Source organism: Brettanomyces nanus, chromosome 2 (genome assembly GCF_011074865.1).
Source record: "Brettanomyces nanus chromosome 2, complete sequence".
Lineage (NCBI taxonomy): Eukaryota > Fungi > Ascomycota > Pichiomycetes > Pichiales > Pichiaceae > Brettanomyces > Brettanomyces nanus.
In genome coordinates, this window is record NC_052375.1 from 347,275 (window position 1) to 359,880 (window position 12,606).

Genomic DNA, 12,606 nt, shown 5'->3' on the forward strand with positions numbered 1-12,606 from the left:
ATCTAGAGAAACTGGACTTTTGCGACTTTTCATTTTTCATAGGACTCGCGTCCTGCCAAAAAGGGAAGTCAAGGATTACCAGACTACCACTCATAAAGGATACAGCATAAACCATTAAAACCACAGTACAAAATAAACAAAAAGAAGAGAAAGAAAGAAAGAAAGAAAGAAAGGAAAAAACCTAGACTCAAGCAAACATACCATCCAATTCTGCCAATGAGACATCCTCTGGACTCTCAATATCTTGATTCAAAAAGCCAGATCTAACGGTCTCCAACCACTTCATACTAATCGATGGTTCCACTGAAGTATCGCTCATAATGGAACTAGTAATGGAATTAACGGATTCCACTGGACTTCCAAAATTGTTCAAGGCGGACGCACGCAAAGCTGCAACGGCAGCGGCTGCACTGGGAGAGCCTGCAATTGACTGCTTTCTGGGGATTCTAGGTGTGGCAGCAGCAGCTGTTATATGGGAAGTTTTGGGTCTTTTTGATTGGATAAAACTCATCGACTTCGAACGTTTATCCAAGGTAGAAGGAGGCACGCCAGACAAACTGCGCCGATACGATGGGTTGAAACCAACAACAGAATCCAAAGTATCGTTCGCTTCATCGTTGCTATTATTATCATCATCATCATCATCATTCTCAGAGTCGGACGAGTTGTTGTTAGCCAGAGTCAGCCAGCTATTGATAGTATGATAATCACTGACAGAGGGTCTGCCAAGTTCAGGAACATTAGTCGTATTGAGAGAAGCAGTAACGGGAGCGGAAGAATAAGGCACAGAAAACTGGGGTAGGCGGAAGGAAGTGTCTTTGAAAGGAGATTGACGTTTCAATTGCAGACCAGAAGGTGAAACCACCTGTGGATAGCCCGAGACGCCAATTCCTGGAGCCAAAGGAGGGTTTCTATCACCTGCATCGAAGGGAGAAGACTTAGGAGACCGAGCAGGCGATTCAGAGTCCTCAATCGCAGCTCTAATGGCCTCCTCGGAACGCAGTTTATCAATCGCAAGTTGAACATACTCGGGATAACCTTCAGCAAGAACACCACGATAGACGTAAACCATTCTTCTAGGAGAAGTGTTTGCCCAGACACGAGAAAGAGCATATTTCATACTCTTATCACCCTTCTCGATCCTCTTAACGTAAGCGTTCAACTTGGCAGAAACCAGATTGGATGTTTTCGAGGACAGGTTGGCCATTTCAGGGTGTTTCTTGATGAGAATATCACAAATATGCTTAACTGTCATACCTTTACAATCAGAATCATCATCATGTAAGATCTCAAAGATAGCCATGAGAACTTTATCGTTCAATGAACTATGAGCCGTTGGTCTGATACGAACACCAACTAATGGAACGGTAGTAGAAATACCGGTAGCGTGATTGATAGTTCGAGCTTTCTTCTTCTTAGATTTGTGAGAAGAGGAAGAAGAAGAGGAAGCCATAGGGGTAGAGGCATTGGAAGAGGAAGAGGAGGTCGAGGAGGTCGAAGACGTCGATGACGTCGATGAAGATTTGACAGCTTTCTTTACCGACTCTGAAGAATCGGCATCAGAAGTCGCAGCAGTGGAAACACTGTTAGCACTACTGCTGATAGCACTGGAAGTAGAAGAAGGAGTCAGACTCTCACTTCGACTTTCAGGGGAAGAAATCTCGGCAGCGTCTGCATCAGCAGTCTTTTCAAGGACTGGTTCAACAACAGACATAACAAAATATAATACAAATAAAGAAAGAAAACAGGACTAACAGGTGGCCTATCTAAAAGCTTAAGAAGCAGGTAGAATAGACGTAAGATGGAACGAGGGCAACAACAAGGGAAACGCAAAGTCGGAAGGCTTTGAAATGTGCGATAGCCGTCAATGTTCAAGAGAATGAACTCGGGTTCGAATTGTTTAACACGAAGATCAAAGACTTGCTTTGTGGTCTAGAGGAAGATATTTCAACCTAATGAAACTCTTTCGAGAACTAAAGGAATAGATTAGTATTGGAGCAATGGGAGGGACTAAAGCATATAATGAAGACACCGTTCGTATCTTATTTTCAATACCTACTTGAGGATAGCCTCTAGAAAAATGGGTGAGAGTAATGCAGTAGAATAGCTGCTAGGCAGACTAAGTCTAAGAGCTTTAAAGTTGGGACCCAAAAGATGAAAGAGTGGAATAGAGATAAGAAACTGGCTTCCAAGTACAATCTGTTCCCCCATTCATCTGGGGATTGCTTAATCAGGTGCTAATTTGAAGCCTCTATTTACTTATTGAGAACGTTTGGTCTGACTCTTTTCCGTTACCGGGGAGTACCGGGAGAATCTGCGTGATGAATGAAAGTGAAAAATTTGGAAAATGCCGTAGGAACCTCTGGTGATACACGACCTGAAAATTATATACCGGGAGGTGCGGGTGTGAATGTTTTCAAAGGAGGAAACGGCTGAGTTCAAGACGAAGTAGCGAGATGGTAGCCAACCAATGCATAACAGAGAGGGTTAGAGGGGAGAGGTAAAGGCTGGTGTTTGGATCACCTCGGTCTTTTCCGAACTTTAAACTACGACTAGATGATGAAACTTTAATAACCGCGATACCAAGACTAAAGTATATATTGTGACATGCAGCGAGTGAATGTGTCAGAAAAAGAGAGAGAGATCCAGACTTTCTTATGATCCTTCGGTGATACTCATTGACGAATCAATGATGCCTCTCAAGTTGAAACCTGGGGTTCTCCGAAAATGAAGAATAAAAAGAAACGTAAATTGGGTTGAAAAATTTGATTGATAAGGGGGGAGGAGAGGAAGGAGAGGAAGGAGAGGAAGGAGAGGAAGGAGAAGAAGAGGAAGCAGAAAGAAGGAGAGGAGTTGAGGAAGGGAGGAGTCGAGGGAGATAAGTAAATGAGAAGAGTCGAGAAAGATAAGTAAATGGAAGAGGAGTCGAGAAAAATACATTTAGTATGGTAGAATATACTATCTACAGAATTTACCGAGAATCTTGTAGACAGCCGTTATCTCTGAATGATGAGACAGGCAAAAGTCATCCAATAGCCGTTCGGATCTGACTTTATCTCTATTGAGACTGCTATTGTTAACCGCTATGAAAAAATGTTTCTTTTTCCTTTACTTAGGCACTACCAGCATTAAGCATTATCTATCTATTATCTTTCAGATTGTGGATAGGTTCAGTGCTTTTTTATTGGCCGCAACGTATAAATAATGTAGACATTTCCACCTTTGTAGACCTTGTGTTTCTGGCCCTCGTTGCTCAGCTCGGGTAACTACAAATTCTTATAATTTAACTCCCTACAATGCAGAGACAACAGGAGAATAAGATCTCCATGCATAGTGTTCGTGAAGATATCACCAGTATAACTTCCATTGATCCAGCTGTTCAGGCTGATTTGGACGCCCATCCTGAAGATGATATGATCTTCACTGAGAAGATCCGGAAGAATTGGAGATCTCTCTTAGGCAAGGTTACTACTAAGGAAGGATTGCTTGGTTCATACGATTACGGCTATTTATTCATGCCTGAAGTTCCATTTATGTCCAAAACCCCTAAGACCCAGCCTTTCTTTGGCCTTAATGACAAAATGCCAGTGTTTCTAGGCATGTTATTGGGTCTTCAGCACTCTTTATCTATGCTTGCCGGTCTTTGTACTCCTCCTATTCTTATATCTGGCTTTGCAAACTTGACCATCGCTCAAGAGCAGTACTTGGTGTCTGCTTCGTTGATTGCTTCTGGCATTCTTTCCTCAATCCAGATTACTCGTTTTCATATCCCCAAAACCCCCTATTTCATAGGTACTGGTTTGGTTTCCGTTGTCGGTACCTCTTTTGCTACCATTAGCATTGTCACTAAAGGTATTCCTATGATGTATAAGACAGGTTATTGTCCAGTTTCTGATGATGGTACACAACTCCCTTGTCCTGACGGTTATGGTGCCGTTATTGGTACCTCCTGTATATGCGGTCTTCTTGAAGTCCTTCTTTCTTTCATGCCTCCTGCCTTACTTCAGAGAATCTTTCCTCCTCTAGTTACAGGTCCTGTTGTATTACTTATTGGTGTTTCGCTTGTTGAAACTGGTTTTGAGGACTTTGCTGGTGGCTCCGGTTGTATGACTTCTAACGACTGTGCCAAAGGCTTACCTTGGGGTTCTGCTCAATTCATTGGTCTTGGTTTCTTGGTCTATGTTACCATCATTTTCTGTGAAAAATGGGGTTCTCCGATCATGAAATCTTGCGCTGTCATTTGTGGTTTACTTGTTGGTTGTATCGTTGCCGCTGCATGTGGTTACTTTTCCGATGATGGCATAAAAGCAGCTCCTGCCGCAACTTTCCTTTGGGTTCATACCTTCAAATTGCGTCTCTATGGTCCTATGGTTCTCCCGTTTTTGGCATGTTACGTAGTATTGATGATGGAGGCTATCGGTGATATTACTGCCACTTCTGATGTTTCTAGGTTGGAAATCTCCGGTCCGCTCTACGAAACTAGAATTCAAGGTGGTGTCTTGGCAGATGGGTTTAACGGTATCCTTGCAGGTTTGATGACTCTAACTCCTATGTCCACTTTTGCTCAGAATAACGGCGTCATTGCCATTACCAAATGTGCCGCCAGAGCTGTTGGTTACTGGTGCTGCTTCTTTTTGATTGTCATGGGTGTCTTTTCAAAATTTGCTGCAGCATTGGTTTCTATTCCAGATGCCGTCTTAGGTGGTATGACCTCCTTCTTGTTCACTTCTGTGGCAGTTTCGGGTTTGAAAATTATCTCTTCCATTCCATTCACGAGAAGAGATAGATTCGTGCTCACATGCTCTATGATGTTTGGTTTAGGCGCAACTTTGGTCGATGATTGGTTCGAGTATGTTTTCACCTATTCTGGCGATAACAAGGCTTTGCAAGGTTTCCTTAATGCTATCGTCTTGGTTCTCGAGACTGGTTTTGCCGTTGCCGGTTTCATTGGTGTTATTTTAAACTTATTCATTCCTCAGGAACTAGATGAAGATGATGAAGCAGATCAAATGATCGAAGAAATGGTTGTTGATAATTCTTCTGGTACTGAAAGATCTTCTAATGAGAAGAAGAAGATAGAAGCCTAACTCTTATACTATTCTATTAATCTATTTTTTACTCTTGTACTTAAAGTTACGTCTATGCCTTCTACCCTTCATATGAATATCGTACTGGTCTCCCACCAACACCAATGGTTCTCCTGTTACTTTATTGATGCACACACCGCAAGTATGATAAACCCACTTAGTTTCATCAAACTTGTTGCTTTTATCATGTATCAAATTCTGATCTTCGAGCTCTTTCGGCACCTGCACAACAGAATCGTTCACTTTGCCACCACTTTTAAGAAACTCTTGAACTATTTGAACTGCTCTATGCTCAACAAGTTCATGCCACTGACTCAAATCACTCGCATTCACCACATATACCTTACCGAAGTGGCACCAATCATGATCAGCCTCACTTTGCAAATCAGGAATAAGAGTATTCTTTATCCATTTCACCTGTCTTTTAGCATACTGTCTGGTACGAAGTTTCATCTCTTCGCAGCATTTCATGAAAAGTGGATCCTGACCGTCCAAAGGGTCCTTCCGTCTACTACTCAAATAGGGTAGAAACTCCTTGAATCCAATCACCTGAAAACATCCTGTATCCATTTTAGGCTTAGGATTAGGTAACCCATCGTAGTAATCGTACAACTCAGTCAATTCTTGTAATGCTCCCTGATCCATCATCTTATCCACCCGTTTGTCCAATCGTAAGTTCAATTCTGAGCTTCCAGAGTAAAGCCAAAGAAACATCGTAGTGTATCGAAGTCTGGATCTAAAGGTCTGCTGCTTTTGCTGCTCCTTATAAAATTGACTGGCCGGTTTCCCCATTTTATAATATACCTCCAAAGCACGTCTTAGTCGTCGCACGTCGTTAGGGTGAAATTTCATACTGATTTTAGGATCGTACTTCATCAAGAGCTCATGCAATTGTTCACCTGACCCACTATCAAGCATCCGCTGCTGAGCTTCTGTAAGCTGCTTCTCTTCAGAACCATCTTCCGTTCCAATGGTTTTGTTCACAAACAAAACGCTCTGCAAATAGTAGTGGGTACCTCCAACCAGAATAGGCACTTTACCTCGACTATGGATTTCAGCTATCTTAGCCAGACACTCCTTCTGAAATCTATGGATATGATACTCCTCATTCCAATCGACATGATTCATAATATGATGAGGAATACCATGCCGATCAGAAATCGGGTGTTTGTTAGTTATTTGAGGAAGACCTTTGTACATTTGCATAGAATCTGCATTGATGATCTCTCCATTGAACATCTCAGCCAAAGCCACTCCAAGATCAGACTTTCCTACTCCGGTGGTACCGATTATGGATATCACTGTCTTTGGTCGCTGTTCTAACATACTGAGTAAATATGAAACTGCTCTCTTCACAAGATGCATACCCTCCAAAGCAGGTCGGTCATCTATAACAAAAGGAGGTTCCGTCCGTTAAGAGTCTAAAAAAATTTATCCTCTGAAAAATTTAGACATAACGTCATTATGGTTTGGTTTATCTTCCTCCATCAAGACTGATCTAGAAGATGCCGGATGATCCAGAGAACAAGGAAATGAACACAGATGAACGTGCAAAAGAACAAGATACCGCCAACGTCAAGGGTGATGATTCCTCACTTCCTAATATAAGAAACTCTGAGTCTGTGCTAGGACCAGAATGGATAGGTCTTTTCGAAATTCCAGTGTTATTCAAGCAGAATCATTATATGAAGGCAATGATCAATCTGATAGATAATCCAAACATCAATTCAACAGTAATATTAAGATCAGATACTTTAAAGAGATTCAGCTACACCTATTCCAAGGACAACGATACTCCAAGTGTTGAAAAATGGTGCCGAGAATGTCCCGAGCAACTTATCTTAAACACTCCTCACTCGGAAAATGGAGAAGCTCACGATGAGTCGGCGATTTTAACGAGAAAACTTGAAGATGTCGAAGTTAGAAGGGTTCCTCTTAACTCTGTCTTCAAACCATGCATTGAAATTGTTCGTAGAATGATTCCTAGAAACCCGGCTAAGGATTACATCATAAACCAGACTTGTCTAATACTGAAGAATATGGAATCACAAGCAATTGTTGTTCTGTATACTCCACATGTTAGTGAGGCCAGTGAGATACCATACTATCTTCCACCTGTCAGATCGATAGGTATTTTGTTTGAGAATAACCGGTTATCTATACACTACCTTCCCTTCGGCGACTCCAAAAAGGAACTAGAAACCATGGATCCTACAGAAAGGCCTATTAGAATTGCGTATAGATTACTACACACCGCTAGAAAACATTCCACTGGTGTCATGAACGGCTATACGAAAAGAGTTAATCATGATATGGTGATCTCCAAGGAGGTTTTCCAGGATAGGTATATTACATTGAAACAAAAGTATGCAAAGAGGCTTGTTGATGGATGGTGCGAGAAGACTGATCCTAGAAAGCACGTCTTTGAAGACATAGCCATTGCAGCGTTTTTGATAGAGTTTTGGGGAAAGATCTATAAGGACAAAGAAAGCTTTCAATTCCGAGATCTTGGCTGTGGTAACGGACTATTGGTTTGCATTCTTATTGAAGAGGGATACCGGGGATTTGGAGTCGATGCACGTGCCCGAAAATCATGGATCAGTTATCCACCTGAAGTCCAGAAGATGCTTTATGAGCAGGTGATTGTTCCTGCAGTGCTACTAAGACCTCATCCAGCAATTCGAGAGGCCGTCCCCGAGCAGAAGGACAATGGACTGGTGTTCAAAGTTCCATTGAAGGTCAAACCTCAATACCAGGGCAACCGGAAAATACACGCACCATCAGAGTTCGAAGATAAGATCCAAATGGTGGAATGTTACACGAGTGCAGAACTTCTTGCTTCTCCGAAGGTGAACACGGCGGAATTTCCTCCGAATACTTTTGTAATTGGTAACCATGCTGACGAAATGACCTGTTGGATACCTCTTTTGGGATATCCATTTTTGGTAATTCCTTGCTGTTCGCATAACCTGAACGGAGAGAAGGTTAGATATTCAATCAACAAAGCCAAGCAGGATGAAAATAAGACGCTATCCTACTCATCCACCTCCAGATATGCATCATTGGTCGATCATGTAGAAGATCTTGCAGAAATGTTTGGCTGGAAAGTACAAAGAGAGATGCTTCGGATCCCTTCAACCAGAAATGCGGCTATAGTTGGTTACCAAAGAAATGAAAAGGAAAGTAAATCGATTTATGAAGTTATAGCATTAGAAGGTGGTGCAGATAGGTGGGTTGAGAACACAATGGCTCTAACTAGAAGAGCACCGAGAGATCATTAAATAGCTTTATAATATAGATAGAAAATGCATTTGCTAAATCACTAACTTTCAGCCCCTCTTTGCTGCTTTCTCTCAAACCTTTTTGAGCTTTTGTGGAATTCGTTATGAGAATGATCACCGTAATGATGGTCGTAACGATCTCTTCCACCTCTTCCTCTGAAGCCACCTCTTTCTCTATCGCCGCCTCTTCCTCTGTAGCCACCTCTTCCTCTATCACCACCTCTTCCACCGCGGTAACCACCTCTTTCTCTATCACCTCCTCTTCCTCTGTAACCACCTCTTTCTCTATCACCTCCTCTTCCTCTGTAGCCACCTCTTCCTCTGTCACCTCCTCTTCCTCTGTAGCCACCTCTTCCTCTATCACCTCCTCTACCTCTATCGCCGCCTCTTCCTCTGTAGCCACCTCTTCCTCTGTCACCTCCTCTTTCTCTATCGTCTCCTCTTCCTCTGTAGCCACCTCTTCCTCTGTAGCCACCTCTTCCTCTGTCACCTCTATCACCACCCCTTCCTCTATCACTTCCAAATCTCCTCTTTCTATCTCCTCCGTATTCCTCATCTCCCTCTCTTTTTCTTTCTCCACGATCTTCCTGACTTCGTTTTCTACTTCTAAGAACCTGCTCTATTCTTCTCTTAATAACATTGGCATTCTCAATGGCAAATTCAACAACAAGTCTCTTCTTTTTAATAAGCTTCTCTTTCTCTGCGATCTTCCTTTGGTCGTCAGTTAGGCTCGAAAGAATTTCATCCGATGTCACTTCATGGGCATTTAACCATCTTAATGCCATCAATGCCGTTCTATGATCCTTTAGCTCCAAAAATCCATATCCTCTTGATCGTCCATACTCTCCACTGCCCTTAATCTCGTTAATAATCTTGGCCTGTGTCACAATTCCATGCTTACTCTTCACCTTCTCTCCCGGCTTCATGCCTAATTTCTCGTTCATATATTCCGTATGCTTTGTCGATCTATCTAATTCTTCCTTATTGAGTCCATGCCTTTTTCCAGCTTTGACTTCTGTAGCATACTCTACAAAGGCCTTTCTTCCCAAAGCTTTAAGCGCCTTTTCATTCATAGCCCGAGGAATATTTCTTATAGCCAATCTAGTCATGGAAAGATGAAGACTTGGATTACTGGTAAGCTGCTTCACACGCAAGTCATAAGATCTATCTCTAATCTCCATATCTGTAGGTGATAATAGCTGAGCTAACTTGGAACCTGGGGCAATTCTACCTTCATTGAGCAAGAATAACTTTCTCTTGTCTCTTTCACGTGGTTCTCTACCCATCAACTCCAGCCTGGCTTCAGCATGTCTTTCTGAAAGTTTAGCCGCAGATTCTCTGTCAACAGCAGCAGCTATTTGCATAACTCGTCCTTCAAACACATAAAATGGTGAAACATCATCCGGCAATAACACAGAATCCTTAGGAACGACAGGTGCATTCAACAAGCACTCTTCATACGGTTGATTGGCTGCGAAAGCAACAAAGGCTGTACCTCTAGCTAGCCCCGTGCTCTTATCCATCACGGGAAGAGCATATTTAATAGGACCAAGCTGCTTAAAGTGCTCTTCAAGAGTCTCCTTTGTGACATCATATGGCAAATTACGAATAAAGATAGAGTATCTCTCTTGACGATTTTTTGGAGCATGGGGTTCTTTTATCTCAGGATTGAAATTGATTTCTTCAGAGTCCGAATTGACCTCATCGTTCGTTTCTTCAGAGTCCGAGTTGGCCTCATCGTTCGTTTCTTCAGAGCCCGAATTGACCTCATCGCTATTCTCCTCCTCATCCTCATCGTTCTTCTCCTCCTCATCCTCATCGTTCTCCTCCTCTTCCTCCTCCTCCTTCTCCTTCTCCTCCTCCTCTTCCCATCTCTTCTTATCGACAGCAAGATCAACCACCACTTTTCGATCCTCAATTTCCAAGTCCTTACACTCCTTAACGGCCTTCAAAGCAGTAGTGTGCTTATTCATCGTCACAAAAGCAAACCCAGTCATCTTTCCATCCTTCTTTCTTGGAATATGGGCTTCTTTCACTTTACCATATTTCTCAAAGATCTTCACCAACACTTCTGGATCTCTAACGGACCACGGCATATTTCTCACAATAACTTTGGCAGTCTTTTCCATAATTGTAGTCTCTTTTCTCTTGAAAATCATCTTCACAGGTTCCACAGGTTCATCTTCTTGAACCTTTCTTTCTCTTCTTTTGGCTATGTCTATATTAAGTAGTTTTTTCTGAAACTTGGTCTTCTTAGCTTTATCTAGAGCTGTCAATGCATCATCTTCTGTGGGGAAAGAAACGAAACCAAATCCACGTGATTTCCGTTCTTTATCTAGCACAATGATGGAATGCTTGACAGGAACAAATTGTGAAAAAAACTCTGATAGTTCGTCCTTTGTCGCTTCACTAGGAATAGATCTAATGAATAATGTCTTTCTATCTAAAGTGGGATCCACAGCTATAACTGGAGGAGTAGGAGTAGCAGAAGAAGAAGCAGGAACAGTAGCCTCAGTAGCTTCAATGTCTTCTTTTTCTTCCTTCACCTCCTTCGTTCTACTGGTGTCCCCTTTCACCTCCTTTGAATCGTATTTACCCATTTTCTATCGATTTCGACCTCGTAATCCCTAAGAAGTACTTATATCTGAAAAGTCTGAAAAGTCTGAAAAATTTTTAGAATAAAAAAAAAAAAAAAAATTAAATCATCGGAACCTCCTCGCGCCTTCCTAATTAGGACGCATATCTAAAACGCGAAAAGATAACAATTCAAGACAACTCCAGAGAACATGTCTCTTCTTCTCTTAATCACCAATGCATCGCCATCACTCTGGAATCCTGTCAAATACATACATACCACCACTTAGTCCGAATACTATAGCGAAGGAACTTTCTAGACTCTCTACGGAATCTCTTTTCAACTTGGTGGAACTATGGTTTACGCTTCCTGTGACCCAGCCTACTCCAAATAAACAGAAGCGAAGACATGGAGTAACACAGCAGCAGCTAGTTGAAAAGTTTAAAGTGGTGGTGAAATCCCTACGAGCTGCCAAATCGTCCAAGAAAAGAAAGCTAATCGACCGCATTTTAGTCGATTTCTACCCCGAAGGACTAAACGCGCTACAGCTAGCACAGTTAGATATTCAATTGATGGTGGATAAGCCTAACCTATACACATGGGTGTCATCGACGGCTAAGATCATCTCCAATATTGGACCGATCGACGAAATCAAAGATGCACTCGATGATTTCATTTTCTCCTTGGATTCTCAGTCTTTCCTCGATCATCTTATAAAGAACCTCGCCAATCTATACCTTACCCATATCTACATCTCACGGCATCCACAACTTCCTCTCATTATAATCAGGATCCAAATGTATGAATATGTGCATCTCAAAAGAGCTAAGAGAGGTAGCATCTCCGGGAGTCTATCCAACGGTCAAAATCCTGACATCATTTCTCGTAAACCTTATTATTTGGTTATTCCTACCAGTTCACCCAATTTGATCCACTCTGTATCCAATGTCGATGATCTCACATCCAAACTGATTCTTCAATCCGTAGAAACCACTCTTTCTTCCTCTCTTCGTCGAGTAAAATTGATTAAGAATAAGGAGCCGCCGTTGAAAACGTTGGAAGCAATGCACATTCTCAAAGGTATATCAAGATTTGGCCATGCATTAGGAAGCTGGGCCCCCTATGCTGATGGAACAGTTGATATTGGACCATTAGGAGATCCCACTCAGCATATTGTGTTGAGGCCGGCCAAAAATGGTGCCTATGAAAGGCCTCAATCCCAAGATGAGGAGAGAAAGATGATCGCTGCGCTGAAATTTAAGGGTTCTTTGTTTCCAAAGTTGAAGTCAGACAGGCTTTATGAGGATAACAGGAAAAAACGACAGAGGTTAGCAACAGGTTTAGTCTCCACAGACGGTGAAGATGATATTGATGAGGAGCAACCAAATGAATACCAGTCGATTGTACCTGTACAATCTGGTGATTTCATCGTTCAAAATAAACTGAAGGAGCCATACAATGAAGATAAAACTATCAGAGATGTTAGCGATGCTCCTTCTATTCGCTTACGTCTATTCGGATCAGACATCTTTGCCGGCCTACATCAGCTGGCTGTAGAAGGTATAGTCGATCCTAAAACTATCCCTAGCTGGCTCACAGGAGAAGAAGGACTTCATCGTGGCATCATTAAGGATGGTGAGTTTATAAGAAAAGATGAGTGAAG

At 42.1% G+C, this 12,606-nt stretch overlaps 5 protein-coding genes across 5 annotated transcripts; 2 read left to right on the forward strand and 3 right to left on the reverse strand.

Annotated features, from left to right (window-relative positions):
* Positions 1-187: 187 nt before the first annotated feature.
* FOA43_002139 (uncharacterized protein) lies at positions 188-1,714 on the reverse strand (the record flags this gene model as incomplete). The annotated part of the gene is made up of 1 exon (XM_038922440.1): positions 188-1,714. One exon carries the CDS (start codon positions 1,712-1,714, stop codon positions 188-190), a length of 1,527 nt encoding a protein of 508 aa, XP_038778368.1.
* Positions 1,715-3,296: 1,582 nt separating this feature from the next.
* FOA43_002140 (uncharacterized protein) lies at positions 3,297-5,087 on the forward strand (the record flags this gene model as incomplete). The annotated part of the gene is made up of 1 exon (XM_038922441.1): positions 3,297-5,087. The coding sequence occupies one exon, from the start codon at positions 3,297-3,299 to the stop codon at positions 5,085-5,087; it is 1,791 nt and encodes a 596-aa protein (XP_038778369.1).
* A 21-nt stretch (positions 5,088-5,108) lies between these two features.
* On the reverse strand, positions 5,109-6,413 carry FOA43_002141 (uncharacterized protein; the record flags this gene model as incomplete). The annotated part of the gene is made up of 1 exon (XM_038922442.1): positions 5,109-6,413. One exon carries the CDS (start codon positions 6,411-6,413, stop codon positions 5,109-5,111), a length of 1,305 nt encoding a protein of 434 aa, XP_038778370.1.
* A 1,996-nt stretch (positions 6,414-8,409) lies between these two features.
* FOA43_002142 (uncharacterized protein) lies at positions 8,410-10,968 on the reverse strand (the record flags this gene model as incomplete). The annotated part of the gene is made up of 2 exons (XM_038922443.1): positions 8,410-10,937; positions 10,965-10,968. The coding sequence occupies 2 exons, from the start codon at positions 10,966-10,968 to the stop codon at positions 8,410-8,412; spliced, it is 2,532 nt and encodes an 843-aa protein (XP_038778371.1).
* Positions 10,969-11,179: 211 nt separating this feature from the next.
* Positions 11,180-12,604, forward strand: FOA43_002143 (uncharacterized protein; the record flags this gene model as incomplete). The annotated part of the gene is made up of 1 exon (XM_038922444.1): positions 11,180-12,604. One exon carries the CDS (start codon positions 11,180-11,182, stop codon positions 12,602-12,604), a length of 1,425 nt encoding a protein of 474 aa, XP_038778372.1.
* Positions 12,605-12,606: the final 2 nt, after the last annotated feature.